The sequence below is a fragment of the Rhododendron vialii genome, chromosome 6a (genome assembly GCF_030253575.1).
Source record: "Rhododendron vialii isolate Sample 1 chromosome 6a, ASM3025357v1".
NCBI classification, from domain to species: Eukaryota; Viridiplantae; Streptophyta; class Magnoliopsida; order Ericales; family Ericaceae; genus Rhododendron; species Rhododendron vialii.
This window is the reverse complement of record NC_080562.1, coordinates 5,484,596-5,506,638: the sequence shown is the minus strand read 5'-3', so window position 1 is coordinate 5,506,638 and position 22,043 is coordinate 5,484,596. Positions and strand designations below refer to the sequence as shown.

The 22,043-nt window shown below is 37.1% G+C and overlaps 2 protein-coding genes across 2 annotated transcripts; both read left to right on the top strand.

Annotated features, from left to right (window-relative positions):
• Positions 1-5,526: 5,526 nt before the first annotated feature.
• Positions 5,527-6,491, top strand: LOC131331164 (protein MIZU-KUSSEI 1). The gene has a single exon (XM_058365029.1). It carries the CDS (start codon positions 5,606-5,608, stop codon positions 6,356-6,358), a length of 753 nt encoding a protein of 250 aa, XP_058221012.1. The 5' UTR covers positions 5,527-5,605; the 3' UTR covers positions 6,359-6,491.
• A 12,143-nt stretch (positions 6,492-18,634) lies between these two features.
• Positions 18,635-19,686, top strand: LOC131331163 (transcription factor MYB73-like). The gene has a single exon (XM_058365028.1). It carries the CDS (start codon positions 18,728-18,730, stop codon positions 19,445-19,447), a length of 720 nt encoding a protein of 239 aa, XP_058221011.1. The 5' UTR covers positions 18,635-18,727; the 3' UTR covers positions 19,448-19,686.
• The last annotated feature ends 2,357 nt before the right edge of the window (positions 19,687-22,043 follow it).

The following is a 22,043-nucleotide window of genomic DNA, read 5'->3' as shown; positions in this document are numbered from 1 at the left end:
CATCAATCTATGTAGCTTTCTTGTCAAATCTCTTTCATGTGCTCGATAGATCGTCGGGCTGTTCGGCTAAATAAGTCGAATGATTTATTTTTTTGTTCTTATTTAAATTTTTTTCGCATTTATTAGTTTTCCGTCAATTTTTTGGAGATTATTACTTCATCATGGTGAGAGGAATCTAAAAAGTAAAAAAATTACGATCGAAACCTAATTTTTTTAAATAAAGACAAAAATAAGCCAATTAGCCAATTTTTTCGTCTTTATTAAAAAAAATTGGATTTCGATCATAATTTTTTACTTTTTAGATTCCTCTCGTCATGACCATGCAATAATCCCCCAAAAATTGACAAAAAACTAACAAATACGGAAAAAAATTGAATAAGGACAAAAAATAAGCCAGTTGGCTTATTTAGCTGAATGGGGTAATTCAATCATTAGGCCATTTTCATAGCGTATAATATTTGTTTTGATAACACGGCTCTTCGGGCCAAGATTAGCGCACATCGACCAATCTTAGGGAACCAATAGCACTGACCACTTGCGAGGTCCGAATTAAAGTCAGAGCTTTACTGGTCTGTATGGACCGGCTCCATATGAGGTTTTTCTTTTAAACCAGCGAAGAAAATTTTATTAATCAATGAAACAAAGTAACAAAGATTAAAAGGGAGCGGAGCAATCGGCATCACAACTAAAGATCTACATTCCAACTATGTTGGCATCTAACCCTAGGACAATCACATGCCACCCGCTACCAAAGAAGGGAAAGGGTTGGCGAGAATCCTACCAAAAGGAAAATTCACTTATTCAAATATTGTTAATATCAAAATAATTTCTCTTCTAATTTCCTTTCTTGCGTTGTTTAGGCTATATATCTGGTCTTATTTAGGAAGGAACAAAATATGGTTGCCGACGCATATGATGCCAATGTAATGCTAAAGACCTAAGAAAGTATACTTTATAGAAACGTACCCAAGGAGTTGACAGGGTAGTGTTGGCCGCCTGAGACGTAGGAGTTTGCTTCCATCTAAAGTCAGAAGTTCAATCGATTCCCCTTGTTAGCAACTTTTTGGGCAACCTCACCTCCTCGCGTAAGTGTGGATAAAAAGGTACAGGAGAAATTGTAGAAATTAGCCTATAGTAAACGCAAACTGACTCGGGACACTTTGCGTTAGAAAAATAAAAAAAAACATAACTTTATAGATGCATAATTAGATCATGGACCAACATTAATGCCTCTTGTACACGTGAATATGTTGCACATGACACCGCATTATAACTGGTCCAAGCATCATGGTACACCTAAATTGGACCTATTTTCTCCCCATGTAATTCTGTTAAAGGTCTACCGTAGTGACGTGGATGCTATACCTATCATTTTAACAAGTGGTGAGAGTTTGTGTCATTAATCGAATGTCCGGGCAACTTACATGCACCTCGATTAATTTCGAGACCCTGAAAGTAACGATCGAGCATAATCTCTAGTAGCCAAGGACGGACCCTCTTTGGGGCACATGGGGTCACCCATGCCCATTTAATTTAATTTTTTTGATTTTGTATATATACTCCCTCCGTCCCTTTTTTAGAGTCTAGTGTTCCATTTTGGGCTGTCCCTTAATAAGTGTCCATTTTGTAAAGTTAGTGGGTAAAAGTTGGTGTATTGTCTATTTTATCCCTAAAAGTAGATTTCTTTTTAAAAAGTAAATGAGTAAAAGTGTAATGATGATGGGTAAGTAGGGAAAGTGGAGGAAAAAGTTGATGTGAAAGGTATAATGATGATGTCTTTTTAATAAGTTGGAATTACGAAGCAGGACACTTAAAAAGGGACGGAGGAAGTATTATATATGTCGAATATTTGAAAGTAAGCAATGTTTGGTACAGTGGTAAAGTGTTGACTATGTGAACAAGTGTGTGTGTGTTTGAGCCCCCCACTCCCCTAAGTTATATATTTTTTTAATTCAAAATCCTGGCACTAGAAAATAGTGCGCACCTTGGAGGAAAAACGAAAAAATAGAAATCTATCCTCCCATAGCCAAAACAAAGGTTTCCCCCTACTCTCCCAACGTCTCCGATCATTTGTGTAGTACTTAATATGTACTCGTACATTGCATTTGTAAACTTTTGGTCCCCGAAACTTATACTCGTAGAGTTAATAATAAGAAAATAGATGATGAAGATGTGATAATTTTGGTTTAACACATATAGTCGAGGTGTACAAGTTTGCCCAATTAAATAGCTGGTTATTAAAACACATATATACTTTAAAATTATTACTTTATCATGAATACTAAAATTATTTTGGTGTAAATGTGCTTAACGGTAACTCATATATTACGGTTATAAAGAAAATTGGTGCCCCCACTATGTCAAATTTCTGAGTTTGCCACTGCTAGTGACCCCAAGGTTTTGGGATAATTGGCCTATGTGGGATTCAAACATGCAATCTTATGATCAAGTACTTATTGCTTTCTCATGCCCATTTTGCCAACTCCTCGGGATTACCTCACAATATGCTCGACCCAATTTTGTAGTAACTAAGATTGAAAATATCTGATTTCTTATCTGATATATGCCTGAATTGTCTCGACTAATCGATAGGTGAGTTTGTGAGGTTAAGCCAAGAAAAGCTAATGAAGTAATTGAAAAGGCAGAAATTTGTTGCCAAACATGGCCTACTCAACGACACAATGGTCCAAAAAAAACAGGAAGCAAGTGAGAATGAAAGAAAGGGGGAGAGGAGAGCCACCCTTCCAAGAAAAGTGATCTCCCACATTGGAAAACAAGAGAACGTGTTTTATGGGAAAGATGAGTTCAGTTGCACCGGCCCTCAATGATAGGGGCGCGTTTGGGAGGTGGGATTGGGCAAAAACAAACACAATACTCAGCGCAAAGAACCGGAAAAAGATATCTCTGCGCCCAATCTGATTTACATGAATTTCACAAAACAATAATGATCCACGGTCAGAGCCGGCTTAGGAAGGAGGCCGAGGAAGCGGCCGCTTTAGGTCCCCACCCGAAACAATAATGAATTTTAGTTTAGAACTGAAACGAAAACACAGACCTCTTGCCCATAAACCGAAGAGGATTTTCCTTTTCTCCACATTCGATGGGGGCCGGGATAAATAGCACAGTTGGTTCTTGGTTGAAGATTTTTTAAAGGAACCAAAAATTCTTTTTCTGCTTTGCTATTAGGTTTCAAGTTCAAACATACTTGAATCATCAAATAAAATAAAGTTTAAAGATAATATATAGGGTTCTATCTACTAATTTTGGCTTAATAGTCGTTTATAAATGTCTGCAAATATAAGAAGTCAACGGATATATAGAAGAAGAATATTATTATATACAACCTAAAGAGGTGCATATCTAGATCTATATAAGGTAGAAAAATCAAAGTCAAATGAGTTTTTACTGAGTCGAGCGTCAAGTAGTCACGAACGACTCTGTTTATTTGCAGGTCTAGTTGAGATACAGGAAAAAGAAAAAAGGTTACCATCAATCCATTAGAGACATGAATGAAAATGTACTTCACTTGTTATAATGAATCAGGTATGGAATTTTGTATTTATATTTTAATGTTGATTTAGTTTTTCGTGTACAAATGTATAAGGGCCCCTATTTATATCTCAATTAATTTGGCTTTCAAATAAGCTAGAGGGGCTCCTATGTTCACCGTATTGAGCAACTTCGAACACATCTGTATTAATTTTAATTTTGTTGAACGTAAATCTATTCATGACACATTTTCCCGAAATTAATAAAGCATAAAGCTAGATGGTGATAACCCATGTAGTGATCAGAGAAGCACATGCCAAACCACCATTTAAAAGAGTCTCTTTTTTCTTCCTTTTTGAAGGGGGGTATTTTTCTTCTTCCCCTCCCCCACAACTTGTGGTCCGGTCACCCTTATCCTATCACATTCAGTCCCCCTCCTTTTGATCACTACACTTGGTCACATCCAAGCTTCCATTTTTTTTAACATTTTTTTAACAGCTCAAGTGTTCGGGTCAGCTTACGCACATTTCAATTAACTCTCAGGGACCAATTTCACCGTTCGCGTTGCGAGAGTTCCAATTAAAGCTTCGGCCCTTTTAGCCTTGTCAATTGAATTTTGGAGATAAAGGAGTACAGTTAGCTATCCTTTTTTCCCTTCTCTCTTTAACCAAACTTGGAGGGGTCCCTTCCCCTTCTTCTCCACTTTAAAAGATTCCAAGGGAGGACAGCATCAACAAACTGGTTAACATCGAACTCATCGAGGGTACCAACTTATCATAATGAAATGATAGATCCATTCCATAATTAATGAACTAAAATGTAACGTATAATATTAAGTTCCAGTAATCATAATCCCAGGGGGTTGATCTCGGCCTGAAACAGTTCGTTTTGGAATTTTGGATTTGGATTTTGGGGTAATGAGTGAAGAGATAGAGAGAGAGAAAAAAAAAATTTATTAGGGACTGTGCGCAAAGATAGAGTCCAAAATCCAAATCCTAAAACGAACAAGGCTTTCCCTCCTAAAGTCTCAATTTCAATTGTTCTTGGTCTGCAACTCTCAGGGGCCCTCAGCTGCAGGGGCCCTCAGCCCAAGTATAAGCATGGAAAGAACGGTGGGATAAGCTACAGGAATTAGTTCGAAATTCGTGCAAGCTAATCCGAATAGCATATACGATGGGTGTGTTACACTAATGAATCATAGATGAAATTAGAAAACTGTTTTTTTTTTTTTTTTGGTAACTTAATTAGAAATCTAATTAAATTTACTACGAAATAAAAAAACTTATTTACTAGGATTGTGTAGGATCTCGTAAATATAACAGTAAGTCTATTCACACATACTTTTCTTGCACAGATCACGCACAGATTCATGTGTGGAGCCCATTCCGAGTTTCACACAAATAATCCAAGCCGTTCATTAAATATAAAATATTTTCTCAAGAGCCCCCAGGAAAAAATCAGTTCAATCTGATACCTATTGGTGCTCGATTCAATCATCTATTTTTCATTATCCTAAAATCCGAATGAAAAGTTAGATGATTAAGTCGAGTACCTATACGCTGATATTTTGCGGGAGCCCTCGAAAAAATGTTTTACATTTAATGAACGATTCGGATTATTTATGTGGAATCCATCGTGGGCCCCATAACAAAATCTGTACATTTTTACTGTGTGTGTAGCATTACTATAAATCTAACTGGGTCGCAAGACGCGCAACGGCTTTACCATTTCTTATGCGAGATCAATCCATGTGTTGGATTGTTTAGTATTAAGTCGTAACTATAACTAGATTGTCTAGAACCAAGGCTTTGTTCCGCTAATCTATAAGTTGTAAATTTCAACTTTTTCCGTTGTCTCAGATTCAAATTTTATTTTCGTATGTGTTAGTTTTATGTCATAATTTTATGTATTATTAATTCGTCTTGATAAAATAAAATAGAAAAAAAAAATCTGGCTTTTACCCAATTTTTCTTAAAAAATGTTCAAAAAAAATCCAAAATCTTTTATCTTTTCATAAACCTTTCTATATATATTTCTCATTCCCTCTCTCCCTCTCTTCTCCAACCACAAACCTCCCAACTCCCACAAAACAACCCTAACCCAAAAACCTCCCAATATGCCAACCGTGCACTCAACTCCATACCGCCACATGGACAACCCATCTCTCCTCTCCCTCCTCCACCACACCACCACCACCACCACAACTACTGCCGCCGCCACCGATAACCAACACCGCAAGAGACTCAAAAAGCATTCTTCCACCGGCGGCGGCCTTCTCCGCATGTTCAAGCTCTTCCCAATGCTAACAACAGGCTGCAAGATGATCACCCTCTTAGCCACCGGCCGCCACCGGAAACCCCTCCTGACCGACAACGCCACCACCGGAACCCTATTCGGGTACCGGAAAGGCAAGATAATCCTCACCATCCAGGAAGACCCCCACCGGCTCCCCGTCTTCGTCATAGAACTCCCTCTACCAACCACCGTATTCCACAAAGAAATGGCTTCCGACGTCGTCAGAATCGCGCTGGAGAGCGACACCAAGACCCAAAAGAAGAAACTACTGGAGGAGTTTGTTTGGGGGGTGTTTTGCAATGGGAGGAAAGTTGGGTACTCGATTAGGAGGATGGAAATGGGGGAGGAGGAGATGCATGTTATAAAGCTGTTGAGAGGGGTGTCGATGGGCGCCGGAGTTCTGCCTGCGCCGCCGTCGGAGAAGCCGGCGGCGGCCGCCGACGGGGAGTTGACTTATATAAGGGCCAGGTTTGAAAGGGTGGTGGGGTCTAAGGATTCTGAGTCGTTGTATATGATTAATCCTGATGGTGGAGCTGGGCCTGAGTTGAGCATTTTCTTTCTCAGAGTGCATTAGGATCTTCTTCTTCTTTTTTCTTTTCTCTGATATCATTATAGTTAGATACATCTTTTCTATAATTTTGTTTTTGTTTTTGTTTTTTGTTGAAAAAAAAAAACTGAAATAAAGAGATTGGAGTACTCGTGGAGAATTACTATTTAGTACTCTCGGAGTACCATCGTGGCAGTATGTGCACGTGGTCATGATCCGATCATTGAAGCTGATAAAAAAAAAAAAAAAAACGGTGGACAAAATTGTGCATGGCGGCTCAGTCGAGGCTGAGAGATCATTTACATCATATATGAATCACAAAGTACAAATTTTGGGACATTACTTTGCCAACATGCTTGATCTGACCATTGAAGTTGAAAAAAGAAATGGTGGACAATAGTTTGCCAACATGCTAAGAAATGGTGGACAATACTTAAGGCGGTTGGCAACTTAGCTTTTGGTTGTCTACAAAGGTGTTTAATTTGCCATCAAAGTTAGGTGCGGAGTTCTTGCATGAGGAAGTTAATCTGGAGTAGAAAAGTTACTCTTGGATATCTGGAAGGAGAAAGATTTCCTAGAAATAGGGTAATTGGAGTCCTTAGTTGCCCTGTTACATGGTAGGTATAACATTAACATCAGTGAATATGAGGAAAAGTTCATTACGGAGCCTTCGGTGAACAAACGTTTACGGAGCCAAATTGCATCCGTCTAAAGTGTATTAGACGATCAGGTTTTTAAAAAAACTAAGTATCCGCACGAAGAATTAAAAGCTTCCAGCGAATAATTTTTTTAAAATTCGAACCGTCCAATCCAGAAACAGACGGCTAAGATCGAGAAGCTCCGCAAACGAATTATTCACGGCTCCTCCGTGAATAAGCCAACCTCCAGTGAATCTCACTATAATGAATCTTATGGTCCGGTTTTATAAATGAATCTTATGTGTGCGATGGATAAATGACATATGGGTGAGACATCTCTAGCGGGTTTTTTCCTTTTCGCCAAAGAGCAATGCTGGGGACCCCGAAAGAGAAATTAGTAGTTCAGAATCATTTAAATGTTTCAGTCCCACACATCAAAATGAATCTCAATTGTTAATTTCACTTTCTGAGAAACTTTACAGGGTACATAAAATTATTATTTGCGAATATGTCCACTAAATTTTGTGTGGGGAAGATGACGGCCCAGGACGTGTTTTGATAATTAATACCCGTCAAGGATATGCTAAGAACATTTTATTAATGTTGAATAATATCCTTACCGGGTATTAATTATCAAAACACATCATTGGCTTTCATTTTCCCTTTTGTGTGTGTTGCATGAGGAACGTGGATCAAGCAAATATGGGCTTGAAAGGACGGCCCAATAACTTAAGTGAAAAAAGCCTATTGACTCCATATTTTAGCGGTAAAGGCGTGTTTACAAGCCCACCCAACCTATGTTTACAGTGGATTGGGATTCAGTCCAGTCCAAGACCCCAGTTTGGTTCCAATGAAAACGTCCGAAACTAATAAGGGCCCGTTTGGATACGAGGAATTTAGAATTTTCATCCATCACTGATAACTCACACGTTGATTTTACTAGTATTTTAGTAAAGTTCCTGGATAATGGCTAAAAAGTTGCCGAGTAACAATAACCAAGTTACTAGGTAACGACTAAAAAATTGTTAAGTAACGACTAAAAAATTGCCGGGCAGCGATAACCAAGCATTCAACCACCACAACGAAACACGTTGACCGTATAACAAAAGTACAAACCCCGTTCTACGCGGTAACCTGTAGAGATTACATACGACCGAGTCCCAACGGCAAATTAGTTGGAGGGGAGCAACGTGGGACCCACCTTATAGCAATTAAATCCTAATCCCTCGTTCTTTTCAACATTTCTACTCCCTCCGTCTACCTCCGTTCCAAAATGAATGTTTGTTTGGTTCGTAAAACGATGACTGAAAATTAATGTTTTTTTTTATAAAAAAATCAAATATTCATAAATTACTCGTACTCATCGATATCTAATGAATTGGTGAAAAAGAATTGAATTTTTCTTGCAAAAATTATATTATTTTTACGTCCTCGTTTTGCAAACTAGACAAATATTATGGGACATGAGAGGGAGTAATTGATTTAGGTAGGTGACACTCGGTGTGCAGATGGCCGAGCACGTGACATAGGATGCCACGTAGAACCTAATTGGTAGCTAAGTCATTCTCACAGTACTCTTGAGAGGTTTCATATCTGAAATCATAGAAGGGACTAAACGTCTAAATCTCACACCTTCATCACTGACTAGGCCAAGTAACTCTAAGGGGGGTGGTTGGTGATAATCTTATGAAGATTTTATCATAATTTACGGCATTTGAGAAGCCAATCATTCACATTGTGCTATGTTGTCTCCAATCATTTTAGAGATACCGTAAATTTTGACATAACAAAACCATTTACAACATAACCAAAATCATTAAATGGTATAACATGTTATGTCATTGTATGGACCAGGAGTATAACTTTTATTATTATTATTATTATTATTTTTAGTATTATTATTATTATTATATTAGGTCATAATACTTTTTCAAAAATGACATAACAAACCACTCGAAGGCATAATAACACTTTTAAAAAATGATCATTATTACAAAAATGACATAACATAATCACTCGAAAACATAACAAAAAATATTTGAAAGATATAACCAGTGTGCTTTGGTGTCCCCTTTTTGACGGGTAGACACCCTAGCATTTGCCTCACATCTTTATTTTATTTCCTTTGAGAGGGAACATAAACATATATGGAGTACTCGGATAGGGAGATTTTTTGTTTTTTTTTTTTTGTTTTTTTTCAATGTTAAAAAATCAGAAAGCAACAGCGGGACGATAACATCGGTCCGAGGGCAGAACAACTGCAGGCAAAACGGAACTCGACTCGTAGTTTCGTCGTCGTGTTTTCCAGACAAAAAGTCCAGCCGGTGTAGTAGTCATCCAGCATTAATCCAGCTGTACTTCTAAATTAGCTTACCACTGCTGTCTGCTAGGAGTATCGATCAGTAACAAAGAAAATGCTAACCTCCGTTCCAATGGCAGAAAATAGTAAATGAGTGTTTGGGAGCCTATTTTTTGTCTTTTCATTTTCAGCTTTTTGGCTTTTTGACTTTTTAAATTATGATCAGAATGTATTTTAAATTTAATAGAGTGTTTGGATGATAGAGTTAGGTTCCGATGAGGAATCGCTCATTTTATTAAAATGCGGGACTCCCCTTCCCAATTGAATTTCGATGATCCGAGCCGCTCAAAGTGATCAGAACGTGATTTTAAGGGTCCCCGTGAGAAATCAGCAAAAAAAATGACCGGGAAGGGCTTCATCCGAGCAGTTTTCATTGAACGGTTCAAGAAAAACTGCTCGGATGATGCCCTTCCCGGTTATTTTTTTTTGCTGATTTCTCTCGGAGACCCTTAAAATTACGTTCCGCACACATTGAACGATTCGGATTTTTAAAATTTGATCGGGAAATGAAAGTCCCTCATTTTAACAAAATGAGGGATCCCTCACTTGAAAATTCCTCTTGGATGATATGTGAAGAATATATTTTACAACCGAAATAGTGTTTGGGAGATATTAGATGAAAATGAATTATGAGTTGATTTTTTACCATGTTGCCCCTACCCATGTCATAAAACTACTGTTAATTAAAAATCACCCCTCTCTTTCTCTCTTTACAAATCGAAGAACCCATCTTCTCCCCTTTGAAATCTAACTTCAAGAACCATATGGTTAGGGTTATTTGCCAACACAGAGTCTGGTCCACTAGCACCTGGTATGTTCCTCGCATTTCTTTGAGATCTGACTTCCAGAATCAAATGGTTAGGGAGAACCCATATTCTATTTTGCTGTAAAATCTCAAACCCATCTTCTATATTTTGATGAACTAAAATCAAATCTCAAACCCATCGTCTATTTTGTCGTTGAGTTCGATGTTGCCGTCATTGTCGTGGAGTTTGATTTTGCCGTCGTTGAGGCGATCGAGTAGTGGAGTTCAATTTTGCAGTAATTGTTGTCGGAGAGTTGGAGTGGGGTTTCTTGACTGGTGAGAGGATAACATTCATGGAAAGGCTTTGGGGAATTATGGTGAAACTAAGAGGGTATGGTGGTCTTTTCGTGTACCTTTTGAATGAGAATGGGAAATCGAAAATGGGAAAAGCTCCTCTAGACCTCTTTTTCACTTCTCTTCTCCATTCTTCAAATCTCAAAATCCATTCTCATAGAATGAGTTCTCTGTTTTTCAGCCAAACAGCCAAAATGGGAAAAGGAAAAATAGAAAATGCAAAAATGAGCCTCCCAAACACCCCCTAAATATGCAAAACGTGTATGGAAATTTGAAATATATATATTGATATTTATGAAAGTGTATTAATATCTATAACATATGCATCGATACCCGAATTAATTTGAATTTTAGAAAAAACATCTTTACAGAAGAGCTTTCTGTAAAGAAGGATTTACAGAACCCAATCGCGCACGTCCAAAGTGTTTTTGGACAGTCTGGATTGAAAACTAATTGCGACTAGTCAAAATTGAAATGAATCTCAACCATATATTGATTGCGCAAATGAACGGCTGTGATTGTATTGCTCCGTAAGCAAGTTTCACTGAGCCTCCGTCATGTTATGATTGGCTCAGTTTGTGATCTCAAGCCTTCCTCAGTAGAGGCCGGAGTTCGAGCTCCGCAAGGGTGTGGGAGGAGTTCTGAGCTACGGACAGCCTCTGGATCTCCAGTAAACTTACTTAGGCCCCATTTTAGAAATTTTCTTAAAAAATAAACAGTTTATTTCACATTTTTATACTAAAAAATAACATAAATGAAAAATAATTTTTTATTTTTTATTTTTGCATTGTATAAAAGATTTTGATGAGATCTTCCAAACAAGATTTATATTACATATTTTTAAATTTTAAAAAATTTATAATTTTTTAACTTAAAATTACCTTCTTAAAAAATAAAAACTTTTTTAACGTTCTAGAACGGGGCCTTACTAATCTCCCAACTCCCGTAATCCCGCTGATGTACTCTGTATAAACTATGAAAAAAAGAAAAAAAGGAAAAAAGCATGACCGCACAAACAATAAACTACCCAACTGCTGGTATCAACGTAATGATCATTTATCCAGACCCTGGGTCCACCGCAAGAATCCAAATCCCGTTGAGTAGTTGACACGTGGGCGGCTACAAGAGTAGATCTCATTCTGTTTTCTCTCAAAATCTTTTTAAAAAAAAAAAAAAAAAAAAAGAAATTTCGTAATCAAATATAACGAAAATAAAAAATAATTTTTTAATTTTTTTGCACCATTTAAAAGATCTCAATGAGATCTATTAAATAAGATCTATATTGATAGGAAAATTATTTGCATGAACAAGTGATTTTTAAGCTTGAAATTACTTTTTTTTTCAGAAAAGATGTTTTTCAAGAAAGTAGAACGCCATCTAATCATCGCACAGTTTGGCACCAATGGACCGGATAAGTACCTTGATAGTAAGCGAGAGGCCGGGTGTTCCACTTTGTCAAAAAAATGAACTTTTAGAAAAGAAAAATAATTTCAAGTTCAAAAACTATGCGTTTATGAAAATAATTTTTCTACCAATATAAATCTTGTTTGATAGATCTCATTGAAATCTTTTTAAACGGTACAAAAAAAATTTAAAAATGATTTCTCATTTTCATTATATGTAAACTTGAAATTACATTCTTTATTATAAAAAAGGTTTAGAAAGAAAATAGAACGGAGGTTTGACTGGTGTGACCGTGCTAATTTTCCTGATGTTTGGATTGTTCAATCGGATCTAATTGTAGCGCAACTAAAAATATTACTGTATAAGATTTAAGAGTAAAAGACGCGAACAGCGAGAGGATAGAAAGCGAAAAGAAGAATGAAGAATTCAAGTACTAGAGGATTACATAAACCGAGGCGATCGATAGTACCATGGCTACAGTTGAGTTGGGGGTTCGACGTAATGAAGCATGCACGCTTCCAAGATGTTGTGAGAGTCGTTCCTGATCCATTTTTGGCTTTCATTCCGTTAAGATTATTATTTTGTTAAATATTTATGAGAAATGATTTTAGTTTTTTTTTTGTTAACGTCACTCCTCTGTATAAAAAATATACTTACAGGGGAATAGCGTTAACACAAATACACTTATAAAGGAGTGACATTAACAAAAAAAAAGAGTGGCAAAATCAGCAACCATATTTATTTTTCGATGTAAAAATATATTTGCAGGAGAGTGGAGTTAACTAAAAAGGGAGTGACAAAATCAGTAGTCATATTTATTTTTCATTTTACGAGATTGATCATTCTCTCAGTTCTCAAAATACAATACCTTTAATTCAAAAAAGAAGTACTTCTATTTTCCTTTGTTTGACTGGTCGAGATGGTAATAACTATCAAAAGTAAATAGATACTCCCTCTGTCCTTTTTTTTGTGTCCAGTATTTCATTTTGGGCTGTAATAAGTGTCCATTTTGTAAAGTTAGGGGGGTAAAAGTTGGTGTATTGTCTATTTTGTCCCTAAAAGTAGATTTTATTTTGAAAAGTTAGTGAGTAAAAGTGTAATGATGATGGGTAAGTAAGGAAAGTGGAGGAAAAAGTTGATGTGAAATGTGTAATGATGATGTCTTTTTAATAAGTTGGAGTTACAAAGCAGGACACTTAAAAAGGGACAGAAGGAGTACTAATTTGGGACGGAGGGAGTAATTTTTTTATTCTCAAAACAAATTCATCAACTTATTTTGATGAAGAAATGATTCGTTCACGTAGCTACCAGTGTCTGATCGATATGCTTTTAAAGAACTAGCTATTACCAACTTGACGAGTCCAACAAATGAGCGGTTCAAATCAAACTAATGGGCTAGAGTCGGGAGTCATTGTAGTCTTATTACAACTACACACAAATATAGACCTACTTGCACAAGACACTTTTTACATGAGTTTGTAGGGCTTACATATACTAACATTGCAGTGTGTGCCATCTATAAGCACTTTTTACAAGTGATATTTTTGTTCGTATTTGCTGATTTTCATTAGATTTGCATGAAGTTTTTTGGATTAAGAATTAGTCTTGACAAAATGAATTTAAAAAGTAAAAAAAAAATTATGATCCAAAGAAAAAAAAAAAGGTTTGAAACAATTGTCTTGTCTAAACATATTTTTGTTTTAATTTCATATTCTCATTATTTTTTTTATCCATCTTGTGGAGACGGAACACTCTATCAAAATTTCAGACAAAAAATTAGAAGAAAGATGACTAAAAATAATAGTATTGGATGCCTTTATGGAAAATTAATTTATTTCATGTCCACCCTAATCTCTATAAAATTTGAGAGGGGATGAATAATATTTTAGGCAAAACAACCAATACAACTCTGAAACACAATTCTGGAGTATTGCGCTCGAACCCTATTAATGTACATAAGTAAAAAAGTATCGAACAATCCCGAATGTAATTGTATCTCCCGTTGTGTTTTAAAATTGTATTTGCCGGCTTTTTTAGTAAAAATATTTCTCGAATAAATGTTTGAGCTAAGCTATACTTTCTCGTGGGACACACGACCTTCCAAGCGCGCGCCGAAGAGTATACCTTTACGTGAATTTTTTAGCCCAAAAGTCAAAGCCGATTCAAACTCGTAACACGTGAGATTCTTCCAGGCTGTGCGTGGGACCCTTCCTACCTGAAACAAGTTGAGGTCATCCTCAAGAAGCAGTTTATTTTACTATGCTCGCTTCGGCTTTTAATCTGGGTGGTTCTTTTATATATAGCCTATATAATTCAAATGACTTTTAGGCTATGGATCGATTTGGGGGGATGCCAGACTGCCGCATCTACCCGAAGAGCGGTACAAAGTAGCCGATCGAGCTGCTCATTTCGGCGATTAACAGTTCAAATCTTAATCGAGTAATGGACGATTCAAATTTATATGTGTTCGGATTCGATCCGAGCCGTTCATGCTGGAATAAACGATTGAATCGACCACTTTATACCCGCTCTGCAGGGAGCTGCTCGACAGCATTACTGGGTCGTGGATTTGGACTCCCAGCTGTAACTCCTGCAAAAGTAGTCAAAAAAGAGCTAGGGCCCCAAATTATAGAAATTTGAAAACGTTTGTTTGTTAGTAGTATATATATATATATGGTTATTGGATTATGGTGATTAACAGCTCTATCTTTACTGTCATGTTTTAAACGAGAGTGGGTAAGAGAATGATTTTTTTTACTAGTAGTACTATTTTCTTCACTTGTTTAATTTCAAGGGTTTGTTGGTTTTGCTGGTTAATCGAATGGAGTTATTAATCGAGTCTCGATATTTGGGATCAGATAGTTAGGGCGATCAGGCTTCAATTAAACTTGCACTTTGGTGGAGGCCTAGTAAAAGAGCCACCAACATGATGACGGATAGATATTTTCTCCCCGGTCGGCTCAATTATGATTTAACTCATAACATTTTAGGTCGGGTTGTTTCCCTTGTTGATTGGGAAATCGTTGCGTTGTTTTAATCAAGCACACCCCCTTTACTGAGCATAAAGGAATGTAGTTATTGGCCCCATTTTACAATATTTTACATTCTAATGTCGTAGTAACATTTTCAAATCGAGTTTACTAGAAATTTATACCTTTTTCGAGAAATGCCAATGAATTGGCTCGTTTTTTGTTTGAAAAATCTTTTACTACAGTTGGACGACAAAGTTCTTTTTGATAATTAGGTGTACGAATCAATTTACTTGCAATGGCTTAATAAGTCATTTGGCTTATTTTTATTATTTTATACAAAAAAATTCACATTTCTTAGTTTTGCGTTAAATTTTTGTGTAAGAAAAGTAAAAAATTATGAAGCAAACTCAAAAGTTTGTGAATAAAGACAAAAATAAGCAAAACAAACATATTTTAAAAATAAATTGTCTTTATTTTTGAAAAAAAAAAAGAGTTTGGACCGCCAACCACCCATAGATTGGTGCAAGCTCTTAATTTAGGTGTATGGATAATTATATCGCCTTTTTCCAATACTAAAAAGAGGGGCATTATTGTCTTGATAATTTTGTTAAAGTTGCATAGCAAAAATGTGACATTCAGAAAAGAAGAGTATTGAATGACTGAAAAAAAAACTCGGGGACCCTAAGGGACAACACCATGTTGTCCCCATTCGAAAACGCCATTGGGAGAGGAACTTATTTTAGCAATTTTTCGCGCAATTTCGACCGTCTATTTTGACTTTGGAAGGTCCAGATTTAAATGAAACTTTTTTGGAAAAAATTTTAAATTTTCCTCGGAAAAAATTTCATTAACATCTGGACCGTCCAAAACACTTTTAGACGGCCGCAATAAGCGCCGTAAACAACTATTCACGACTGAACCGTGAAAAAGATTTTCTCCTCGATTAGAATGGACGGTTTAGCATGAAGACTTTTGTGACTACGCGCAGTTCATAAAGTTTTTTTTTTTAATTTTAAATTTTATGGGTGTGTATTTATGATATTAGTTGTCCCATTGCTTGATGAATTACTCACCAGGGGTGTGTTTTCAGCCCAACCGACAACCAAGATTTTATGCAGGGTTTCAATCACTGGCCGTCGTGGTCGCGGGATCGCTTTCTTACCCATTTCGGTTGTCCTTTTCAATCTTTGCGCCTGGAGCCTGTTGTGGCAGAGAGGGCTTGCTTCAGAGTCTTCTCCTTTGCTTTGGTTTGAGGAATTGCTAACACCCTCAATCAATGGTGCCCTATTTCATCGTCCGAAGCCGACTGACTGGCTTATTCAGGGACGGATATAGAAATATAGCCTAGTGGAAGCACCTATTAATCATAATAGAGAAAGTTTATTTTTTATAGTCAACCACAATCAGATCGTACAAAATTAAAACATATTGTACATTACTAACTACAAAAGTTCTGATGCATACTAAGTTAAATTAGATAAAAATAAGCACAAAATTTCAGACAAAATTTTAAAGTATGTTTTAAATGATCATTGACAAGTTTTAAAATGATTGGGCTAGTTTTGTTAATGACTTTATTATAAAATATTTCTCCCAGACTGTTAAAAATAAAGAGAATCGAGAAAAAATAGGTTCAAATAGACAAACAGCTTGTAAAGTAATAAGTATAAATGTATCATATGATGAAATTCAGGCATAAAACTAATTCTATATGTGTATTTTCAAGATATATGCAAAGTGTGTATGTTTATATATTTTGGGCGGTTCTAGGGACACCTAAAAAATATCTACAAAACAGCACAAATCTCAATCTCATAGTTTTCAATCAAATTTTTATGATCTGAACCGTTCAATGTTTTTAAAATATGTCTTTAAGGGTACACTCAATAAAATTAGCTCAAAATATGACTGGAAAGTGTTTGATCCAAACGGTTTCTCAATCAAATACAAGATTCTTATAACTAAAGAGTCAATGCCAATTCACACGCAAGTTAATCTTTAGTGTCCAATTTTATCGTCCACCAACAGGCCCTCTCCTTAAAGTCGGAGCAGAACTCTCTGTATGGGCTTTTCTCCGAAAGAATTGACAACACTTAAGATATTTCAAATTCGAGACATTAAAAGGTAATAAACCGTGCTACGTACCTTTGAGCCGTCAAATTATGCATCTGACGACTCGAATTTCATCTTGACAACCAATCGATATGAGATCCAAGCCGTCAAATGTACGATCCGATAGCTCGGAGGTGCACCTCACAACATAGCATAAACCTGAAGTCCTCCTAAACCACCAGGCAAATATCCCTTTGGATTCTCAATCAGACACAGTTGATTGTTAAGCACTAGTAGTATAATTTTACCTAATTGACACAAGGATATAGGAGGACATTTTATGTCTAGAAGCGCCATTACCGAAATCTAGTTCATAAACATCAACTAACAGACAGACAAACAAACAAACAAATCGAATTGGATCAAACACTATATTATATCTCCCCAAACAAATTAAGAAAACGTATTTTCTTCTAAATTAATCAGCTGGGTTCATATCTCAATCCCCCACCGCCAGACAATATCATAATTGCTGCTGCACCGTGCTCTAAATCCTAAATTAAATTAAAACCACGTTCAATGAATTTCCCCCCGTACCAAATCTCGTTTAGACGCTTCCCTTATCCTAATTTAATTAAAAATTAATTAAACAACATCACAATTTCCAACCCTTTAAAAAAACTGTCCAAAATCGTCGCGTCACAAGTCACGACAAACACACTACCCCCCATCCGCCCCACTCGGGTTCGGAAAATAAATAAAAATATAGTCTATCCGATTATTTTTTACGGTCTTGCTCACCTCTGCTCACTAATTTTTGGATAATAATACATATTTCATGGATATCCGTATGCTTTTTGTTGCAAGTGGAGTAGAATGCAATTAATGTTTCTTTATACTCTCATGCACATAGGCAGAGTTCGATTTCTGTAAACATCTATCTCTCTCTCCAAAGTCCCCTATGATAAAGTAGATTAGGATTAACGAATGACAAAAAAAAAAAATGCTTTCGTCGGATATTGATACACTTCTACCCATTACCTTGCTCCTGATGGGTAGAAGTTAGCATTTTTCTATTTTCTAAAAAGTCGTTACTATTTTTTTTTTTATAGCAGTAAGTCCAAGCCAAATTGAACGCACTTCGAATAATTTCGAAGCTCTAAAAATAACAATCGGAGAAATTTTTCGGTGGACCAAAGGTCGAAATATTTGGTCCTTGTAGTATTCGAGCATGCGGCCCCATGAAAGATAAAGACTTATTGCTTTCTTGTCTAAACTCCTCCGGATTTACTCTTGTTGATCTTTCCTGATGTATTTTTTAAGTGTTTTTTTGGTTAATTGTCTTACACTTGTATTACATTTTTTAAATTAATCATGTGTTTTACCGAGATAAATTAACAAGTGTAAAAATATGGATTAAAATTACGAGAATTTCTTAAATATCGAAAATAACATCTCTGTACCTTTTTGCTTTCAATTTTTTTTTTTACTTAATTTTCTTACACTTGAAAATCACCTTGTCAGAAATGATTAATTTAGAATTTTCAACCGATTCCACAACAACAAATAGTACTAATAAAAGGATTTCCTAAATTTAGGACAAACTATAGCTTATAATCAAGGGGGTGCGCATTTACGCACCCGTTCCAGTTAGTCCCCCTACCAACTTTACACCAGGCAGTTTCCCCGAACCCCTCTCCACAGCGCCGAGTGCATGCACCCTCTTTCTCTCTCTCCAACTATATACTACTACTACGACTCTCTCTCTCTGTCTCTCTACAACTATATATACTCTCTCTGCCTCCGAACAAACTCCCAATTCCCAAACCCACACTTGCTCTCAACCTCACTCAAAAACAGCAAAAAATAAAAATGGAACCATTCAATTTCAACATCAATAACAACCTCACCAGCTGTTCGTCGGCCACTTCTTCCTCGTCCGATTCGTCGTCATCCGATTCAACAACTCATGACAGAAGCGACAAGATAAAAGGTCCGTGGAGCTCCGAGGAGGACAAGATCCTGACCCGGCTCGTGGACCGGTACGGGGCCCGAAACTGGTCGTTGATCAGCAAGTACATAAAGGGCCGGTCGGGGAAGTCGTGCCGGCTCAGGTGGTGTAACCAGCTGAGCCCGAGCGTCGAGCACCGGCCCTTTTCGCAGGCCGAAGACGAGGCGATATTGGCGGCCCACGCCCAGTACGGGAACCGGTGGGCCACCATTGCCCGGCTATTGCCGGGCCGGACCGACAACGCGGTTAAGAACCATTGGAACTCCACTTTGAAAAGAAGGCAAGGGAGAATGGACGGCGGTGGGGATTGTTTTGGTGGCGGGGGGAGTTCGAGTGGGACTGCGGCGTTTGGAAATGCGGGTGGCGGTGATGAGGTGGATCCGATGACGATGCTGTCCCTGGCGCCCCCCGGGGCTGGGGGCGCTAGCAGCAACGTGGCCGTCGGATCCAGGGCGGCGGTGGGGGAGAGGAGGGAGGAGACAATGCCAGCGGAGTTTTGGGAGGCGATGAGGGAGGTGATTGCGAGGGAAGTGAGGGAGTACGTGACGACGTCGTTTCCGGATCCGTCGGGGTTCCGTTGACGCACGCGTTAACTGTGATGACGCGTTTGCTTGTTTGCTTGTCGAGTGTATTCTTTTTTGATTATTAAGAATCAAGTTGTTGAGACGATCGTTATCGGGAATTTAGCTAAATCTGCTGTTAAATGTGTATTTAATCGCTTATTAATTCCATATAAATTGAAAAAAAAAAAAAAAAAGCCTGGAAATTGTCTATTTCTTTTTTGCTCGTCAATGAAATTGTTTTACCATACAAAAAGAAAGTACTCCGAAGTTTTTATTTGATTGTTGCAAACACTACACAGGGCCATGCAGTTTATCCATAGGCTTGTTGTAAAAACCAATGTTTTAAAAATTGGACCAGTGAGCGAACCTGGAAAATAAACTGAATGAACGGATCACCGGTGTAACCGCTATAGAACCGTAATGTCAAAAATATATTAATAATATAAAAGTAATAAAATTATTACATGAAAGTTGAAACAGTAGTAGATCATTTGGAAGGAGTTCTGCTTTGTTTGGATTGATTTTTGAAAAAAAAATTCAACTTAAAAAACACTTATTACCCCTACTTTCAATTATTACTCATCCTTTTTTCAATCGTTATTTTCATTTATCTCTCTATCTTTCTCCAATCATTACTTCTACTTCCAATCATTACTCTCATTTCTCTTACCACTCATAAACCAACCAAAATTTTCAAAATTTTCTCAAAAAATCATCCAAACACAGTAGAAGTGTCAGAAATGTATTTAACACGACAGTTGTACATTTCACAGCCGTTGAAACATGTATGTTTCTTTAACGGCTCAAGTGACCCACTATCGGTTTTGCCGGGTTGACAGTTGAACGCCGGTTTTATCTAATGAAGCCGGTATGGTAAACGTAGCGGTTTCAAGGTAAGACCAGACCGGTGCAGGGGCCGGTCAACAATCCAACCGGCCGGTCCGTTCTGGATTTTAAAACATTGGCAAACACTACTCGTCTCGCGACCAGTTTCTCAATAAGGTTCTTATTTTTTAAATTAAAGGTGATATATTGTAAAAGAATGACTCATCTCGTAAAACGGAAAATAAAAACTTTAGTGGAACGGACCCTAAGTTTGGCTACCATACTTTACGCTAGTAATCCCTCGGAGTTACTCCATCAAATTTTTTCATTCACATCAAATTATGAGGAAATTTTGGGGTGTATACATTGGGTGTCCAACGAGTATCACATGGCGGTATCCGCTCAGCACTCAAAAACTTCTCCAGTTACAACTTACAAATCAAGGCCTAATCCCAAACCACAAGGGATAAGCCTAGTGATTAAGACACTAGACTTATGGATTTGTTAATTTGCTCTTTCCGAATTAGGTCTTACGAGTTTGTTCCTTTCGAAGTTTTCAAGTGTTATCAACTCCTTTGTAGTTAGTCCGTTTGTAACTTTGCTATGACTTTAGTTAGACTCCTCGCAAATGAATGGCGAGATCGAGCTTCTAAGATTAATCAAAGACCTAACCTTGATGATATTTTCCACGCACGTTTCAATGATGGTTATAACAATAGATGATGTTGTTACAATAATGAGCAAGTTAATTTACAATGAGCGGAAGGAAAGGGGGCACGTACATTCTTTGAAAGCGGGGAAATAACTAAAGAAATTAAAAGGTGAGAGACACAAGGAATCTTTGTCAGGTTGAAAACGAGTGCTCAATGGTTTCGTTCCCCACTTTATAGCTGCACCTTTACTACTAGTAACAAAAAAATTGCAATTTTTCGCATGAGTCCAACGTGCGCCCAAATTTTGGGCGGCCACCAAAATGAGGAAACCCATACACACACTTAGAGGTTGCCACAGTCACTGAGGTCCAGTGATTCGGACGGATGTTCAGGTTTTGAAAATTCAATTCGTCCCTCTTAAAGTAAGAGGAGGGCTGCGACTTGTGTGACCACGTTAGTTCTCTCGAAGATTTGAGTTGTGCAATTGAGTCTATTTAGTGACATAATTGTAGAGCTGTTCATCCGTTACTATATATATATATATATATAAATGAGGAAATTCAATGCCCCTAAATCATTGCTTCCCGAGCTCTACATGAATGAATCCAGTCCCTGTAACATCAGACAGTTGGCTGATCATAAATAGGTTAAGAGAGGAAAAAATAATTGGTATCTGTCGTGAGTGATCATCATTCATCAATGTCACCTATTCAGGTCTCGTTTGGTAAGCCTACTGGGTTTGCAGCGAGCAATTTCAGTCGTCCAAAAGTATTTTTAATGGTTTGAATTGAAAAAAACTCTTCCATGGGATTAAAAAAAAAAAAACCCTTTCATGGGAGAGAATAAATTCTTTTCTAGAAGAATTCGTTTTAAATTCGGACCGTTAATTACTGAGATAGATGATTGAAAAACTCACTGCAACCCTATAGAGATTGTGCTCACTATAGGGTCCCCGGGTCCAAATAAACAGAGAACCAAAATGGATCATAAGATTAAATATTTGTATTTGGCTGTCATTTATTTATTTGTTTTTATTTTGGTTGGTGTTATTTGCTTATTTTCCAAATTATTATTTCGTTTGCTTATTTTCCAAATTACTTCTTATTGGCTGCATTTTGAATAAGGGAAATGATATT